Genomic DNA, 19,852 nt, shown 5'->3' with positions numbered 1-19,852 from the left:
CATCAACTGGACAAGGTACTTTGAAGTACCCAATATCTGTCTCTGAATCTACAAAATATGGGCAATTGATACCAAACAAAAATGAACACTTGTGACAGGAATATAATGATATAAATTTTCTAACATAAATAACCAAATATGTGAAGGAAAGGAATTTTTGTGTATCCTGATCAAATCAAAAGCCCAAAAAATTGATGTTTCAGTGATACAATGTTGCATATTTTGGTGTAGAATTGGTCACATTTGTAGTCAGGCTTTGCAACAATGTTATCAAAGCACTTAAGTTACATATTGAATAATTTTCTTCAAAAAATGAGAAGAAAAAATTCACAATAGATTAATCTGAGCACAAATGGTTTTCACATTAACAATGTCAATGTTCTAGATTGAATAGATGAATGAATATGTCAATACACCCCTATAGAAAGACAGTAGGACACAAATACTGAAGAGATACATTTACATTAAGTTGTTAACCATTGGAGAAATGTTTCCACAACACGTAACAATTGACAATTTTACTATATACTAAGTCCAAGAATAGAAATTTGCTGTAATGTGGGCTGGTGGCAGAACAATTGATTTAAAACTGAGTTGGTTTTGATTGTTGATTGATTTATTTAATACCCACCACAAGAGGTGACACAGGAGGAGATGTAATGCCACTGCCTTCTGTTTCTGTGACTGGAAGTTCATCATGTACATCACCCATGGGAATCTGAAATCATCAAAGAGCAGCATGTAATTGTCTTCCATGAAAGTGATGTCATATTCATATGTTGTTGTATGCATTGATGACTGTGTGTGCTTTTTACGTGCAAAGAAACGGACACGGACCAAAGGTCAACAAAACCAAAAACAATCCCAGTCTGTTTAACAACCACCAAAAACCCAACTGAAAACCCACAAACAGAAACCTCTCACCAACCCACAAACGCATAAAATACAGCGTTCAACGCGACGCGAAAAAGACACGGACCAGAAAGCCAACAGAACCAAAACAATAAAGCTCCACAAACCAGCCCCAAAAAGCCAACACCAAACCACAAACAGAAAACCCCCAACACATATTATGTAAGGACCACACAAACCCCCCACCCCACACATAACAACTAACTCCAAAATTCACCCGGGGTACGCCGTCCCGATAGCAGACGACAGGCTTGCGCATTACCTGCGAAATTTTCCCAATACGGGTCTTTTCAAGCCCCTAACAGTATTCCCCCTTTTCTTACGAGGGAGCAGAGTTCTTAACTCCTCGTCAACCTTGATCGAGTGGACCTTCCTGTCAGGAACAGGAGGTCCACTAGCGACCATCGTGTCCGGTATAGCGGAAGCGGCTGCGGGTAGGGTGGAAGGGCCACTCGAGTCAATGAGATCAGTGGCCTGTTTTGTCTCATCAAACCAATCGGAGGACTCCTTAGCCACAACTAATAAGGCTGTAGTGCAGTGTGCTTTTTACGTGCAAAGAAACGGACACGGACCAAAGGTCAACAAAACCAAAAACAATCCCAGTCTGTTTAACAACCACCAAAAACCCAACTGAAAACCCACAAACAGAAATCTCTCACTAACCCACAAATGTATAAAATATAGCGTTCAACGTGACGCGAAAAGGACACGGACCAGAAGGGCAACAGAACCAAAACAATAAAGCTCCACAAACCAGCCCCCAAAAGCCAACACCAAACCACAAACAGAAAACCCCCAACACATATTATGTAAGGACCACACAAACCCCCCACCCCACACATAACAACTAACTAACTCCAAAATTCATCCGGGGTACGCCGTCCCGATAGCAGACAACAGGCTTGCGCATTACCTGCGAAATTTTCCCAATACGGGTCTTTTCAAGCCCCTAACAGTATTCCCCCTTTTCTTACGAGGGAGCAGAGTTCTTAACTCCTCGTCAACCTTGATCGAGTGGACCTTTCTGTCAGGAACAGGAGGTCCACTAGCGACCATCGTGTCCGGTATAGCGGAAGCGGCTGCGGGTAGGTTGGAAGGGCCACTCGAGTCAATGAGATCAGTGGCCTGTTTTGTCTCATCAAACCAATCGGAGGACTCCTTAGCCACAACTAATAAGGCTGTAGTGCAGTCCTCCATTGGCGAGTCAGAATCTGGGCCACTTAATGTCTCTTGGGCCGGTTGACTCGGGGCCCGACTAGTATCACCGATAGCGGGCGCAGCTACCGGTGAACCAGTACAAGCGGCATCCTGCGCCGCGTGCCACTCCGCTAGTACCATCTCCGCCGTTTTGTCCTGCTCTGCCTCAGTGGGCAGGCTGGCAGTCTCGGCAAGTTCGATCAGGGGAGAGGTCGGACACGAAAGGGGGAACAAAGCCTCCATCGGGGCGCTAGTGTCGGACACTGGGGCGATGACAGGATCATCATGTGGTACGGTGTCAGAGGCCGGGACAGGGACCGCTGCAACCACGCCCGTAGCCACTCTCGCGGCGTATGAGCGGTCTGGGCATAAACGGGCGAGATGGCCCGTTTTCCCACACGAGTTGCAAACGATATCCCCTTTACACTCGGCCAGGGTATGCCCAACCTGTAAACAGCGGCTACACCGCTTGTTCGGGCACAACCTGGCCTCATGCCCTTCCAGCCCACACCTCCAACAAGTGCGAGGCTGGCCCGGGTATGCAATGTGGGCCCTGTGCCCATTAGCCCACAAGGTAGAGGGGATATCGGACTTGAGTTCGATTCTAACTCGTCTAGTCCCGGTCTTGACACCTTTACATTCAAGGAATTCCGGCTCCTCGTAGCCGGTCACTTTCCCAAAACGCCCCAGTGTCCGCACAACAACCTGTTCAGACATGTCCAGAGGGAGATGGAGGACTGTCACCCACACCGAACTGCCATACGGTGTGACCTTCAATCCCTCAACTCCCTCCAACACATGGACGCCTCGGACGCGGGCAGCCTCCGAGGTAAACCGTACATCAAAACAATTCATACCCCGGAGAGGTTTACGCTGAAGCGCGTCAACCTCTCCAGGGACCTTTAAACCAACAGAACGCAAAACTGAAAAAACTTGTACGGGGACGACCTTAGCCTCCCCCGAAAAACTCAACAATACGATTTTGCTGTCACGGCGAACCGCCATGACAGCTAGGGGTGTGGCAAAGCCACGCACCTATACACAAACCAAAACGAAACAAACCCAAAATACAGAAACTACACTAAAACAAACTGTAAACTAATGAAGGGCCAACGTAAAAACACGATAAAGGTGTGGTCAACGAAAGGTGGAGAGCAGCCGAAAACACGTCCGCACTCCACGAGAACTGAACTGAACTAAGTTGGGTGGGGCAGGGCTATATGGGGTAGACCCTCCAGTTTGTTCGGTAGCTGTGTTGCACCGCATCATTTTTGTTTGCTCTGTTGTAAAAAAACATGTTTGGCGGAATAGATGTAATTTGGTTTTTAGGGGGAAATTTGCCAGTTGGCAGGCAGTCCTGGAGGCGGTTAAGTCTGACATTCGCCTTCAAATTGAAGGCGATTTTCGCCGTTTATCTGGGGCTGCCTTTTTTGGACGCTGGTGTGCTGGGGAGGGTTTTTCGTTTCGCTGCGTGCGGGTTGTCCATTTGTAGGTTTTTGAACGTTTGAGTGGGGTGGGCGTTTTGTCTCTGCAGGTCGGTGGGCGTATGTTTATTTGGCTCGCTAGACCTGAGTTGCGTTTGGTTCGGTAATGCCGTTTGGCCGTGACGTTTTGTAGCCCGCATGGCGGGTCACGTAAAAAGCACAAAATAAAATGGCAGTTACCCATTGTGTAGCACCAACAACAATTTCTGCTTCTGGAATCTCAGCTGAATCAAGTGGAGCTGATTTGACCTTTGTACCTTTCTTTGGTTTTTTGGCTGGGCTGAGGGACTTCAAGAACTGGAAAGGATGAAGAAGAAAATGTTGCGCGATCATTAATGATGCCTTTGAAATAGTGAAAACATTGTCATTTATTCTGTACAGTATGGGGATATTCCTGTAGCTTAGAGATGTATGGTAATATGAGAAAAATACTGTAAGGACTATATGCATACAAAAGCATTGGTTTCGCAATGACATTGAGAATTTGTATTTAAATTTTCCTGTAACCAGGATGCCTAATTGGCCATTGAATTTAAACACTGTTACTTATTTATACAGAGTGGTAATTTTCTGTGAACAGGAAATATTGAGCATTCATTCCTTACACATGTTAACGGTGTTATGACTGTAACAACTGAAGAATTGTTTTTGGATTATCGACCTGAACAAGTCCACAGCACCAAGAAAAATCGCAGTTGTTGACAAACCTAAAATGTATAATTTTTCCCACAATGTACAGCCCACAGGTCTGCCAGTGGAACATCATTTCAGACTCAGAAGTCTGTGAAATTTGCAGCAGCATTGAGCTCCTCATCCTATCAGCCTCATATCTATCTATCAACACTTCCTCAACAAGAACCATAGGCTACAATTGTAACAAACAGATAAATTAAATTTGAAGCCAAAATAAGGACTACTTATGCTAGGCCTATCCAATGTTATTGTTATGTTAGTTGAATGTCCAGAGTGTTGCAGTTGTGAATGTCCTAGGTACTGCTGCAGCCCTTGGTGAATTTTGTCAAGAAAGCAATGCAGTCTGACAGTGTGGTCTACCGTAGACCTCAAATGGCAAAATGAAGTTTAGACGTTGCAAAATTTCATTTGTTATTGATAATGAATCAATGAAAACAGCCTAAAATGCTACCCAATTTTATTACAATAAAAACACAAAAAAGAGACATGATGTAGGCCTACATAATTTAACCTAAATAAGCCAAGCTACAGTAAGGTTACGTACTTAAAGTAGGAATTGCAAATTTACAAAGCCAAGTGTAGGCCATGTATGGACACGGCTACGATTTGGGTTTGATCGCCATAGCCAACCATATACCTACCTCTTGTATTTCTTTTGACTGGATCCGTAGTTCTGATTGAGATGGTAATTCTCACCCGAAGTTTGGTAAAAAAGTAAATAATGTTGGAACCGATCCTGGCTTATTTTTTTTTGGGGGGGGGGGGGTTGGTCCCCATTAACCGGGCCTGCATGTCATCCATATAACATTCCGATGTAAAATGCTTTTCGCAAACTACGCGATCACGATGGTACTCATATTTCTTGTGATCGAATTTGTCTGTTCCGATCGCATGAATCCACCTCCTACACAGTTCAGTTTTCATTACTCTTGTTGGGGTTAGGAATACTAAAAAACGAAAGTCTCCCTTTTCGTTCACGCATCCATGCACATTACTACATCCAAAAGCCTGGCACTGAGGCATCGTTCCACAAAAGGACTTCGCTAACCTGCCTAGCTGAACGTAGTATCGGGGAGCTTAAGCTTCGTAGAAAGTACCACACAGTACTGTAGTCAACACGCTAACATCCATCTTGGTATTGGAGCTGAACATCGTAATGTAAACAACGAGTCTGCTATTCAAACTTATCTTGAGTGACACAAAGACCACGAAATCACCGATCTTCACAACAAATGGCGGTTTTATGAGTTTTTAAAAACATATCTAATTTAGAAGAAATTTCAGCGGGAATTAAGGAAGATATTAATCTGTATACAAACGCGGTTTTGTGCTGATTACTGTTCGAAGCGTGGGTTACGACGCAATCTGCTATGGCAGAGCTGACGTAACGTATTTTACTGTTCAAATCATATTCGAAATGTGTATCCATAACGATTAAAAAATCGTTTCTCTGTCAAACGCAACATTAGCGTTCTCATACTTTGACAACATGTTTAGAAAATTATTTATCATTTTTTAAGGTCACTTTTTTTGGCCACCAGGATTGACTTTTAACATGCATGTCTTCTTTAGATAGTCTTCACTATGCAGCAATTAGATTTATATCACATTAATCAATTCCCTCGTTGCTCACCACCACTACACGGACCAAGTTCATATTAGCCCCCTTTTGCAATCCTTTTCCAAGGTTGTCATAGGCCTATGTACAAATTAAAATGATAATTATAGGGTACAATTTTTTGGTATATTCATACATATGACATATCAAGTGGTGATATAGGGCACATAACCTGCAGACCTATTACATCAAAATAAATTGTTACAGCAAATACACAGGATCATACACAACAGTGGCTTAATAAAAATCAGAATTTGTGGTCAAATTTTTAAAGTACAGTTAACATCCCTCTAAAAAAGAAGCAAGGCACACCTGATGGTTGTATGAAAAAAAAAATCAAGGACGTACTAGGAAGGACATGAGACAAGGTGAGTAATGAAAGGAATGGAATGCTAAGAGTGAATGGTTGTCAAACGTGTTGGCAATAGCTGACAGTACTAACCGTACTTGTTCTGACGAAGGGATTTTTAAATACCAAGACAGAATAATGTAAAGAGGACACTATGACTGACAGCAGTGTCCTCCAACTACAGAAAGAAATATTGATATGGACACAATATGTAAGGACACTATGGCTGACAGTAGTGTCCCCATGTTCTGCAGAAGCAGGCTGCATCCAGTCCAAGCAAGTACGACAACACATGTTACAAATATGTTACAGTATAACTACAAAGATTTGAAGTATTATCAAATCTGCAGTGTAAAACTGATCATTTGACACAAGAAAATAGGATCTATAACTGAACTGATAGCCAGATATCTGAGTGTCCATCTATATATTTTGATGCTCCTTCAATATACCATGATGTGACACCTTACAGTATGAATCCATTACCAAGTCATTGTGTCCTTATAGATGCAATACATTAAGTAATTGAATGGCATGTGAAAGAGGAAGAGAGGGGGGGGGGGGGGGTAGCATTAACCATAGTCTAATACATATAAACATATCCAAAGACAAAGACCTTACATAAGATATGCATAATGTAGTGTCTGTGTTTGATAGAGTGCTCAATCTGCATAAGAAGCTACTTGTATGTCTGATTTATTCCCTTGGATGTACAAGCATTAATGTACAGTAAGAACACATTGCCACAACTATGCTAAAGCAAAGTCAAGACATGGTCATCGATACTCAGTTTTGCTTTTTGAAACCTCAGTATGTATATACCTGACCACTTTGATGAATATAGCAAGGTCACTTTTGAAAGTAATATACGTAATGATATTTAGCTTAAGATATTAAGGGGACAACTACCATGATCAATGTGAGTCATGGGAAAATGAATACTTTCCATACTCATAATAGGTATAAGGGGTAAACAGAATATTGCATATGTGTTACAATGTATTGCCATGTACTATTAAAATGTAGCTTGGACTTAGGCTCGGACCAGCTGGACTCGGACTTGGATCTACTAATCTCAACTACAGCACTGGCCTGTCACTCTAAGTATTTAATGTGTTTTTCTCTCTCTAAGTCATGAATTCTTATAAAGTACCCCACATTTAAGTAAATGACCCAAGTCATATAGCAGCACTGTACTCTTTATGGTTACTCTGAATATCGGCAATAATGGCAATAACTGATTTTGTTTTGCCCCTTGCCATAATTATTCCATGAATCATTAATAAATTTCACTTTTCTTTGCTCTCTTAAAGCAGCATTTTGCGTCCTTTTGTATTATTTTTCTCAACCTGACTGACTTGGGTTAATTACTTGTATTTAATTTTCAATTCACTACATAAGTTTTGTTCTGAAACTTTCGTTCATCATAACAATCTCTACTGCAGGAATGTGACAAAGTTTACAACAAAACTGTGGAATGACCAGCTCTCCTGCTCTGTTTATTCATGAACAATAATATCTCAAAATAAAAACCAAGAAACAAGTTTAACATAAAACAATTACAGTACTTTCCAAATTATTGAAAATGTTTATGATAAACAATTACATATCTTCAAAAGGGCCCCTAGTTACCCGAGGATGCACCAATGCAGGACTCTAATCAGCAGTGAGGTTAGAGTAGCTGTACATCACACCTCATAATTCCTGCTTTATTCCGCATAGGACTCAACTACTGATCTCTCTTTATATTCATGCTGACACTGTCCTGTTTCTTTCTAAACGATTTATACCGCTTTTTGCGTTACATACAGGATCTCTTTTTTTGTTGAATATATGGATTAAATATTCTTCAAAATTAAAAAACAAAGGCTGCATAAAACTTTACTTATAACTCAAAAGTAATGTACAGTAAGCCAACAATTTACTATTTGTAGAAACCATGCCAGTTATGCGAAAAAGTATGATAGAAATTTTGTGGAATATTCCTTACACATACTGCACAAAAAGGTATTTTTAATGTGACTTGCTTAATGTACTGACAGTTTCTAGGATGAAAAAGATGACAAAAAGTGATAAATCTGTCCAATTGATGTATAACATTGCCTTCAATGTGTTGTAATGGCCCTCTTTTATACTTTGCCAAATTGTCTAAAACTATCAACATATGGAAATAACTACTTCTACAACTTTAACAAAATGCACTTTTACTACAAAAAACATTACACTCTCATGCAATATTTAGTCAACACTTCAAACTAACTACAGAAAATATTTGTAATGTCAAGACCTATCTGTTTACTTGTTACTTCATTCACCGCGAAGGCTAAATGATATTGCATGATTTCTTAAATAAGATAGACCAAAAGACAGAAACTTTCAAAGTTCCAGCAGATTTTGCCTAATCAATGTTATACAGGCTGATTGTATTGATTTAAAATTTAAATAAAGTGACTCTAGTAGACTAAAACGTACACATAACAAATTTGAAAACAGTTTTCCTGGTCCACAGAGCATTCTGAATGAACGAACAAAACCACTGTACATTTTATCCCTTATCTTAAGATGATGGTGATGTAATAATTGGCTAAACAACACCAATTTCTGAGGTTTCAGAAGAAAATATCCTTTACTTCAAAACACCACCATAAACATGAAATATGGGTAGTAGAACTTATTTTATTGACAAAGGCCAGCTATATTAAACTATGTCCATTACCCAGATACCTGAGTCAAGAACCTGGTTTAGTTAAATTTTCATATCAATGTAGCTTTCATAAGTTGTTGGAAGCTCCAAACACTGGCTGCAAGTGTGTGCGACTGGCCTGCGTGAAAATCCATCCAAGAGATTCAATGAAACGTTTAACTGCGGGAATGACAAAACATCAGCCCCAGTCCAAAAGCGCAAAAACTTCTGAAGCTTGTCTTTCTAAAGGGATCGGATGTACTTCTTTAAGTAAGAAAATACCACATGTTGGCCTTCTGAAATATCTTGTGGGACTTTTATCCTGGTAATAACTTTCTGGGACGTTGGCATCATGTGTTTGTAGAGTTCACGCAGTTTTAATGGAGTTAGTTCTTTTCGCAAGGGCACAAGAGACTCTCGCATGCTGTCAGCTGTGAACATTGGTTTCTGAATTATCTGTTTGTGCCCTATTTCATACAGGATTTGAGGCAAGTTGCGCTTCGTAACTAGAACACGGCATCCGTAACCATCAAGAATATCAATCAGCTCATCATAACTAGCACCCTCTGGAAAGTGTGTAAGTGCTTCGACAATGACCATTTTCTCTAACACATATGTTTTGAAAAAATGCATCCTTCATGTCCCCTTCATGTCTTCTTCCATGAATGGGGGACTAACAGACAATGGAAAGTAACTCATATCTTTCCATCCTTTGGAAATTATGCGACCAACCGATTCCAAAGAATTTGCATCAAAGTCATGTCGTAATGAAGGAACTTTGAACTGGTCACCTGTTGAATACTTTGCAAACTCCTCCCGAAAAGCTGTGAAGGCATCGGCATACACTCCGGACCCATCTCCCAATTCAATTTCACCATTTGGCAGTACCATTCTTATCTCAATTGCAGAATTTGGTACTTGTGGGTCTTTAAAGAACTCTATGAATTCTTCAAAAACATGTGTTCTCCTGATTACAAATGTTGTTTTGGTGTGTGTATCATCAATATGAAAATCACTACCAGCTAACGCCGATGGTCGAAACACAATTGTGGGTGTTCCTGAAGGTAATTTATTGCTGGGATGGCCACTTAAATTAATTTCGGACTCTTCATAAGTGGTCAGATCACTACGTTCAGTCATTACTTGTTGAGATGTACCAACCGTCACCTCACTGCCAACATCAGTCATCACATGAAGATCAATGGCTGGAATTTCATCTCCGGAATCATCGGACACATGGACAGTTTCATCTACATCTTGTACCTGGTCAGTTTCCTCACAGGATGCTTCACCACTTGTTGAATCGTCTCTTTCAATTTCTTTTGTTAATATGTCACATGTCAATATGTCAATATGTTGGATTGTTGGATTGTTCACAAAGGGGAGCTTGCGAACATCCATCATCTAAAATTTGAAATCTGCTAGTGTTCCCTTAGGGGAAAGCCCGTCTGGGAAAAACAACTTCTTTGCCTCCTCTAACACATGTGAAACATTCATGGCTTTTGGCATAATTAAACGTCGTATGCCACCACCGTTTTGTATGCGTACTTGCTTGTATGTGTCCCCTTTAGATAAATGCAGTCATCCAACATCAACCCTTCTTTCAGCTTTCGCAGCATTTTTGTTTCCTTGCATTCTGCTCGAACGGTGTGTAGAAACTTCAGTTGTTCTGTTTTCCCTTTGTCTTAGCCTCAACTTTTCTCGCAGCCTCTCCATTATTTTGTCCTTTCTGGTTGACATTTTCATCACCAAACCCTTTAAAGAAATAATGCAACAAAAATATAAACGAATGCTTACTATTTACACACTCGTACATGCTGACGAATCAGTTTTTCATAATTGCGAAGCTATTACCAATAATGCCGGGTCAAACAATAATGCTGCCATGCACCTCCATTAATCAAATGTCTTTCATACAACACAATTTACATGAATACTTTGTAATTATCATGCTTTATGCACAGGAAAAAATCCTATCTATATCACTGTTGGCAGATTGGTGGGGGGGGGGTCGTGCAGGCCAGTCCACTATTAATGGCTTTTGAACTGTTTATTTCAGTAGGCTATTTTCTGAAAAAGTAGTAGGCCTAGCCTAGCAATTGTTTAATAATGTCTTCAACTCGATCAGTCAAATACTAGGCCACGAAGCAGTGGTATGAATTCCCTCCCAATCTTGCTTGAACATAGTAATGTATAGTGAAGTGTAGGCCATGGGTTTACTTTATTTCAACTAAATCTAACTTTTGCTTGTATCATTCATGGTTAGGGCAGGCCCGGTAACAGCTGTTTGTAACGTTAGGCAACTTAGGGTTGTTCGTAGACCTAGTATGACTAACTCTGAACATCCATGAAGCCGATGATCTAGGCTTAAAGTTAGTCTTTCTAACCTGAAAAGTATAACTTAACATGTATTACTAACTTAACATGTTTCAAACGAATACAACATTAAACTTACATGGCAAAACACACGCCGAAATACAAAGGCATCACTGATGGCGTTCATAATCCTACTGGCTATGCACACGTACGTACTTACTTCAATGACTGTTCGGTAGGTGGAATATATCATGCGCTATGCGCTACTGTATATGTTGCACGTGCAGCGTGCACTGTGTTGTGGCAGTTAACGCCTCTCCGTGGTATTGTTCAGCGTTATTGTGTTGGAGTTCTCTCTTCATACCCTGCTAGTGCCCAGGCTTGGGTTTGGATAAATATATTCTTTACACTTCAATACTCGTGTGTGTTTTTGGTACTAATTTAGAATCCTCACCAGTTGGCTCGGATGAGACCTACCTATCTGTGAAGAGAAGAGAAGAAGCATGATTAATAACATGAGTAACACATAGCAGTAATCGAACCCGGGATGTCAGGATGCGAATTAATAATAGCGCATACTCCTAACCAATCAGGCTGTGAGCCGGATGAGGATTTGGAGTTTGAAAGAAAAATTGAAACCTTAACTTTTCCTTTATTACCATATTTTAATATTCATTACCATAGAACAAAAGCGAAATAATGAATATGAAATATGTTCATGAATATATAATAAATATGTAATAAATAATATGAATATTTAACACAATTAAGAGCAAAGAATGAATACGTAATAAACTTTTTTATTGACAACGAATTCCATTGAAACGTCTTCTTTTGTGATGGTCTACTGCAGTAAGACTTAAGCATGTGTTTATACTCCACTAATCATATCTTGCAGCAGCTCTGTTCCAAGACACATCTTAACGACAAAGTTGTAACCACGTTCCTAACAAATATAATGGCAGAATTAGTTCCATCCACCTCTTGGAATCCCAGTTATAGTCGTTCACAAGCAATTACAAACAAGCCAATGACATACGACAGGCTCCATGAAGATGTCTTGAAAGACAAGCTGACGACTCTAACTTGGTTGATGTCCAAGGGAGTAATCATGAAAGACCCTGAATGCTCCACCTGTGGTGGAAAAATGAAGTTGGAAGCCATCTCTGTGCAAAAAGCAACGAGTGACGGCTACAGGTAATAACAATTTCTCTTCATACGTTCTCTTCTTACTATCTCTCTCCCACATCGATGTAACCACTCCCTAAATCCACCTCCCGTTCTTCAAACTCCTAACCCTATTCCCTACCCCTAACCCCAACCCTAACTAATCCCGAACCCTAACCCCTAACCCTATATCCTTCCCCCCCCCCTCCAGAAATTCTTCGTAACCTCTATTTAATTATTTTAATATCTCTCTTCACGTACATAGATGGAGATGTCGTTCGAGCAAGCCCCTGGTTCACCAATGCACCATGTCCGTGCGGAAAAAATCCTGGTTTGAGAAGTCTAACCTGACCATCAAAGAGCTCCTCCAATTCACCGACTGGTGGAGTCGGAAAGTACCACAGGATTTCCTGGAGCACGAGCTGGGGCTTTCTTCTGCCACATGTGTGGACTGGGCTTATTTTGCCAGAGAAGTTTGCGAACAAGTCATTCTTAACACCAGTTCACAGATAGGTGGCAGCGGCATCCACGTCGAAATCGACGAAAGCAAGTTTGGCAAGCGAAAATATAATCGCGGGCGAATCCAAGACGGACAGTGGGTTTTTGGAGGCAGAGAGGTGGAAGACAGGGGCAAAATGTTTATGGTGCCAGTGGAGAAAGAGATGAGAATACCCTTCTTACACTCATCAAAAAGTGGATTAGGCCCGGTTCTATCATCCACAGCGACTGCTGGAAGGCCTATGATTGCCTGAGTAAAGAGGGGTATACTCATCTCAAGGTCAATCATTCTGTGGAATTCGTAAACGCGGAAACAGGAGCATGTACGAACCACATAGAGAATGAGTGGCTGCACGCCAAAAAAAGCTTACCTGCGTATGAATCAAAACATGCCCATATGAATGGCTACTTGGCCGAGCATCTGTGGCGTTCGCAGGTAAAGCATAAAGGTCTGGACCATTTCATTGATTTGTATTCCGTTTCTTCTGTTTACAACAGCACGTGGCACAGTCCATCCGGAACCCATTAATTCCGTTGTATTTTATCGCATGTCAATACTTGTTTCTATTTGTATTCCCGTCTTAATTTGTTATATGTTATATGTTAAATCATAAAGTAAAGTCAGAATGTTATTCTCTGACTCATTGTATTCCTTTTAACTCTACTCCTTTTTAATAATAAAATAACTAAAGACTGGCATTTGAAACTCTACCCCCTCTACCCCTTTAATAATAACGTTACCCCTTTAATAATAACGCTACCCCTTTAATAATAACGCTACCCCTTTCATAATAATAACGCTACCCCTTTCATAATAACGCTACCCCTTTCATAATAACGTTACACCTTTAATAATAGCTCTACCCCTTTAATAATAGCTACCCATTCAAGCGAATCATTCACTCGACGCGAGCACCGGATTATACAGTTGTTTATTATTCTGCCGGTCGAAGCGAAGCGATTCGAAATAAGCTATCACATTCATATGGTACGGATTCTAAAGTCAGGCCGTGTTTTTTCGTCGTTCATCGCCTGGCGTAGACTAATCTGTTACGACAGATTAAATTAAGCTGTTACGACAGATTAAATAGTCTGTTACGACAGATTAAATAATCAGTTACGACAGATTACTTCTTTGGTTGGAATATATTTTTTTATTTCACTATGGCCCTAATGGGCCATCGTAACAGGCGGACCGCTGGTGGAATTTTTACTAGGGGGTGTGTAATGTTACGAATGTCATGTGTATATTTTTCACATACATGCTTTAATAACTTTGTGTATTTCATTACATTATTTCTTTATTTCAAATGAAAAATGGTATTATTGCCATGTATAAAGAGATGAGAAACAACATGGAGGCTGAATACAACACGATCTTCAACAAAGCAGTCACCATGGCTGAATCAGTGGATACCTTACCATCAATGCCAAGAATTACGACACGTCAAGTACACCGTAGTAATGCAGCAGCTAGTGATCCAATGCCCTACTATCGTGTAAATTTGGCCATACCATTTGTAGAGCACATCATTGAAAACTCGCTTTTCAGGTACAGTAGGCTACAATAATTCATAGTGAATAATCAAGTGATTATAAATTATGTTTCACTTTTAGCCTAGTTCGCAGTTCATCAGATAGTATGTTACACTAACAAAAAATAAGAGATCCGATAATATTAAGAAATAAGAATTCATCAATAGGAATTCAGTGTCATCACAAAATAATAATAACAAATGTTTTCAATCTAGTTTAGATCTTGCAGTGAAAAGTACAGAAGCGATGGGACTGGTACCAACGGTTCTACTAGATTATTCTTCACCACCATCAAGCACCCGCATAATTGAGGAGGCAAACTCAAATGACCTACATTCGTCAGAGCTCCTAGATATGGAAGTTAGTATGTGGAAGGCCAAGTTTCCTGGTCTAGAGCCAGCAGATGTACCATCCACATCGAAACAGTCCATCAGTTGTATGCCACCAGTAACTTCGTGTGAATGTGAACGTAGATTACGTAGGCTGAACATTTATACAAGAGCTTCAATGACCGATGAACGGCTGTCAAGTCTTGCTCATATTCACATCGCTTCTCGGCCTTTTGGCTAAGATCATGTGTAGTATCTGTTCCCTTTCGAGGGAAATGGTGATGCACACCTGACGATGATCACTCAAGTCACAGTCCCGATGCAAGGAGACTGGGGTTAGAAGCGGATCAGTCGTTCAGTAGTTTGGTTTTCGTGCCCAGGTTCTTTCCTGGGCGACATTTTCTTATAAAGTATATTCACATCCAGCATGACTTCCCAATAAAGAATGAGGTTATTATTGACATGTTTGCCAAACTATACAAGAGACAGCTTAGACTGCCCAACATGATATATCAGTGAAGTGGTATGAATGGTTGGGGCTTGCTGGTTGGTGCAATCAATTTTTCCTGTTCTCTTTCTTTTGATCGAAATCGTGTTCAACCAGGATTTTTATCCCTATATTTCATGTTCTTAAAACCAAGATATTGAACTATTTCTACACATGAAATCTTAAATGCTGCCCAGCTTGTCAGGGCATGCTCTACTACTGTACATAATGATAGTAGGCCCTAATTTAGTATCAAGACAAATAATATTTGGTCATGACTAGATATGACCCCACACATGTGAGAATCCGCCCTTTAGTAGCACGGACGTTCACTGATGGACACTGGCCGTCTCTGCACCATTCAAGGTTATTACTTTGGAAAGTTAGCTTGTATATTACGTAACTATTTCCCTCTCAAGTAGCGTGATTCACCTTAGCCATGCACGCAAATGAAACATAATTTTTACGTTTGATGATTGTTTTAATATTTTAAAAGTCTTAGGTGGATCATTTATACCCTATTTAGTGGTTGAATTAACCAATTTGATGCAGTATTCATCAAAACAGGTCAGTTTTAGAAGTTTAATTCTGATCTGAACGTTCAAATTGTGCCGATCTCTCAGCGTGCACCCTCCCTAGAAGAAAAACCCGCGTATTTCACTTCCGGCGCGACGAGCGAAACCCGGCGATCGTGAATCTGATGCACTACAGCGTTGTAAACACTTTGTCTTGCTCTAACGATTTGGTCGCTATCAAGTTCAAATTGGAAGAAAATCCCCTTATTTATGTCTCGGCCCTTTCATCAAGTAGAATGATACAGAAGAGACTTTCATTGAAGAGGTGAGTACTACGCTATGTAGCCTAAAAGTAGTTTGAACTAGGCTACGCTATCTAGCCCACAGGCACTTGTAACGTTATGTAAGTGTATAGTATATAAACACGGAGTTTATATACTATACACCTACATAACGTTACGAGTGCCGTGATCTAGCCTAGGCTTGCCCTGTATCACATTCACATCACTCCAATCCTTGTTTTGTGTCAGGTTTGACAAACATACTAATACTAGGCGAAGCATAGTCGAAACGTTAGTTAAGATTAACTAAAATGTTAGGCCTAAACGATTTAAATGCTAAGGAAGCGTAGATATAGGCTAGGGTCTATGCCTTTGTTTATTTTTTTGCATCCGCGAAATTTTTAGCCATGCGCATCACAGTATTTTGTGTGTAGTATAGCATAGGCCTAGCCTAATAGTAATACTACTGAGTACACTAGCCGAGGCCTACTTGTAGTTGTATTGCAAGAACTACAGTACGAGCTTAGTCTAGAACTACAAGTAGTGTGAATGAGTTAAAGAATGTTTGGACAAGTACTTTAAGCATTATAATCGGTTCTGATCTGGTGTGCCTTCAGGTTTTTTCTCTGCCATAGGGTCATTGGTGTGTATTTGACTGTCCCTCCTGATGCTTTCTTTTCTACTATTATATTATTGGTTTATTACAAGTTAAACCAAAAAATAACTTATCTAAACTTACGAGGCTAGGCCGGGTCTTACTAGCCGTGACCTAGCCAAGGTGGAGCCTAATTAAAATCAATATTCACTTAAAATTTGGTACTTTCCAATTGTTCTCAGTCATTATCAATGAACAATCAATGTGACTGATATCTAGAGCAGAGGTAAATTGACCAAAGGTGACCATATTTGAATATCTGGCATATATAGGGCCAATGCCATTTTGATGCATGCCCAAAATTAGTGCATCCATCCTAGTAAACTGTAGGCTCTGACTAGGCTAAGCCTAGTTCCATGTGCCAGATCAGTTTTTAGTCTTTATGGCTTGTAAGACCGTTTGTATAGACCTACAGGAAAAGCACTTTGCTTATCATAAGAGTTTAAGTTGGGCTGACATATTTTTTACCTAACGATAATTAGTAGTTGTTCTGAAGTCCCTACTGTATATTCTGGTGGTACTGCCTGCCACATTGCAGATAAATTAATTGTTCTGTTTAATAATAAAATACCAAGATCTGTTGCTTTATGGCAAGGGGCACAATTCTCAAGAGTAAACAGCCACCAACAAGTTTTTAACAAATGAGCTAAATGATCAATTTACAGGAGGAGGAGGCTTGTGACTACCACTGTAAATTTTGGGCTCAAATCCCTTTGAATTAATGCATGACGTCACACACCCTGCCTCTCCATTCTCGACTTTTGAAAAAGGATTGTATCTTGTGACCATAGCTGCAGCAGGACAGGTGGATTGCAAAGGGGCGGGGGGATATTTCAATGAAAACATGGGCAATGTATTGTTATCTCTGGTAGGGTCAAATAGAACCCATTCATTAATGAGACACCATATTGACTTTTATTTTTCACATGGCACAGTTCAGAACTACACAGTTGGAACAGTTGAGTACCACAAAAATCTTCAGGCAAATCATTACAACCCCGCCCCTACCAACCTAATTGAATTGGGCCCATACAAAAGAAAACTTTGAAACTAAAAGTTAAGTCACAGATTATGATCTTTACCCACTGTTCATTTATTGCTTGTTTTTCTTGTAGAACTAACTGTTGGCCTTGAGAGGAATACAGAAGGAGAAAGTAAAAAAGGAGGAAAGCTAAGCAAATCAAGAAACAAAGTACACGCTCCGCTTCTGAAGAAGTAAGTTGTGACAGAAAAGTTCTGCCATGGATGGCAGAAAACTACTTGGAAGAATGTCCCGTCGTTCTCCATTTTCCGGTAGTAGCCAGAGCTTGAAAAGCCAACAAAGTGGTAATTGTAGCTCCACACACAGTGACAAAGCCGGTAAAGGACGACCACACATTTTCATTCAAGGTTAGTGAATCACGCGACACGGATGTAGGTCATGAAAGAACTGATATGTTGTTGGTTGATTGTGGTGCGGCTTCGCATATCATTTCTGTTGAATCCCCAGTTTGTCTTGTTTGATGAGTCCTTTCGACCAGAAAACCACTTTGATGAGTTGGCTGATGGAACAAGGTCTAATAAAGCAGCCTTAGAGCGAGGAGACGCCAATGTGTCAATCGTCGATGTTAATGGAAGGCGTGTTACCGCTTAATTGAAGGATGCCTTGTACATACCAACGTATCAACAGAACCTTTTCTCGGTACAAGCTGCGACCAAAAGGGGTGCTACTGTTGCATTCCAGCCAGACCATGCTGGATGTCATACGGGATACAAAACGTCACGGCCAAACGGCACTACCAAACCATCCCATTCTTACAAACGAACCTCAGGTCAAGCGAGCCAAAAAAAAGTACATACGCTCACCGACCTGCAGAGACAAAACGCCCAACCCCCCACTGAAATATTAAAAAACTACAAAAGGACGACCAGCACGCAGCGAAACAAAACACCCTTCCCCAGCACACCACCGTCCAAAAAAGGCAGCCCTAGATAAACGGCGAAAATCGCCTTCAACCTGAAGGCGAATGTCAGACTTCACCGCCTCCAGGACTGCCTGCCAACTGGCAAATTTCCCCCTAAAAACAACATCACATCTATTCCTCCAAATAAGTTTTTTTACAACAGAACAAACATAAATAATACGCTGCAACACAGCAACGGAACAAACTGGAGGATCTAATCCATACAAGACAAAACCCTGTCCTACCGACCAGGAACGGTCTCCCGTTAAACGGTCGGTCCAGGACTGAAACCACTCCCACAAGTTCAAAACAAAGGGGCAATGCCAAAAAACATGGGCAGTACTCTCTAAGCTGTCACAGCCGGTCCTCGGGCACAGTCCATCACCCAATCGCCAGTGATACCTTTTCAGATTGGTCACCAAGGCACCGTGTGCAATTCTCCATGCAAGGTCACGGAGCCTGCAACCATTCAGCCTTGAATGCACCGAACGCCATACTTCGACAGGATGACGTCCCTGTACAAAAATTGCATTCAAGGCCCTATCCCGCAACGAACTGTGAACGAGGGCCGGCTGTGACAGGTCAACAGGGGGCAACTCAATCAGAGCGGAGCAAAAGACACGCACCACCCTGTTTGGAGTACTACTATGCGGTTCTCTGTTGCTAAACAGCGCCGGGACCCATCGACGCAGGTGCAAACCGCCCCAAAAACGTACAAAATATGAACAAGGCAACCCTGGGTCAGTTACCGCTACAAACAACTGCTTAAATAACAAACAAGTTAACTTACTTCCCAGATGAACAACCCCTAACCCACCCTTCTCCAGTTTTTGGTACATTACCGCCCTTTTCACAAGCTCTGTACCACCCGACCAAATAAATGAAAATATCGCTCTCTCCAACCGCACTAGGACGCGACGCGGAATTGGATACACCGCGCCCGGGTACCACAAGATGGGCGAAACAAAACGATTAACTACGGTGACTTTCCCTAGGATCGAAAGCCAGCGGGTGCCAAAGGTTTCGAGCCTGCTCTCAAATACCTCAGCCCTCTCGCTCCAGGTGACATCACCAGGTGCATCGTAGCCGAACCATATACCATTAATTTTGATATTCTGATCCGACCACGACGCACCGAATGGTAAGTCTCTGTATCTCCAGCTACCAAGACGAAGGCCCTTTGTCTTTT

At 41.1% G+C, this 19,852-nt stretch overlaps 2 protein-coding genes and 2 pseudogenes across 2 annotated transcripts; 3 read left to right on the top strand and 1 right to left on the bottom strand.

Moving 5' to 3' along the window:
- Positions 1-9,470: 9,470 nt before the first annotated feature.
- LOC139984862 (uncharacterized) lies at positions 9,471-11,715 on the bottom strand. The gene is given in 2 exon segments (XM_071998964.1): positions 9,471-10,691; positions 11,392-11,715. Coding segments are annotated over 2 exon segments (1,167 nt in total). The 5' UTR covers positions 11,440-11,715; the 3' UTR covers positions 9,471-9,572.
- A 910-nt stretch (positions 11,716-12,625) lies between these two features.
- Positions 12,626-13,695, top strand: LOC139984861 (uncharacterized; annotated as a pseudogene).
- Positions 13,696-14,109: 414 nt separating this feature from the next.
- On the top strand, positions 14,110-15,129 carry LOC139954721 (52 kDa repressor of the inhibitor of the protein kinase-like). Its single transcript, XM_071954639.1, has 2 exons — positions 14,110-14,469; positions 14,669-15,129. The coding sequence occupies exons 1-2, from the start codon at positions 14,228-14,230 to the stop codon at positions 15,021-15,023; spliced, it is 597 nt and encodes a 198-aa protein (XP_071810740.1). The 5' UTR covers positions 14,110-14,227; the 3' UTR covers positions 15,024-15,129.
- Positions 15,000-15,087, top strand: LOC139957830 (U2 spliceosomal RNA; annotated as a pseudogene).
- Positions 15,130-19,852: the final 4,723 nt, after the last annotated feature.

This window comes from Apostichopus japonicus, chromosome 17 (assembly GCF_037975245.1).
Source record: "Apostichopus japonicus isolate 1M-3 chromosome 17, ASM3797524v1, whole genome shotgun sequence".
In the NCBI taxonomy this organism is placed as follows: Eukaryota; Metazoa; Echinodermata; class Holothuroidea; order Aspidochirotida; family Stichopodidae; genus Apostichopus; species Apostichopus japonicus.
This window is presented reverse-complemented; position numbering and strand designations above follow the sequence as displayed.

Bases quoted from the DNA above. Each gene is read 5' to 3' on its own strand.
- LOC139954721 (XM_071954639.1), top strand. From the start codon at position 14,228: ATGAAAAATGGTATTATTGCCATGTATAAAGAGATGAGAAACAACATG. The intron at 14,470-14,668 runs GTACAGTAGGCT...TTTTCAATCTAG, and splicing joins ATTGAAAACTCGCTTTTCAG to TTTAGATCTTGCAGTGAAAA.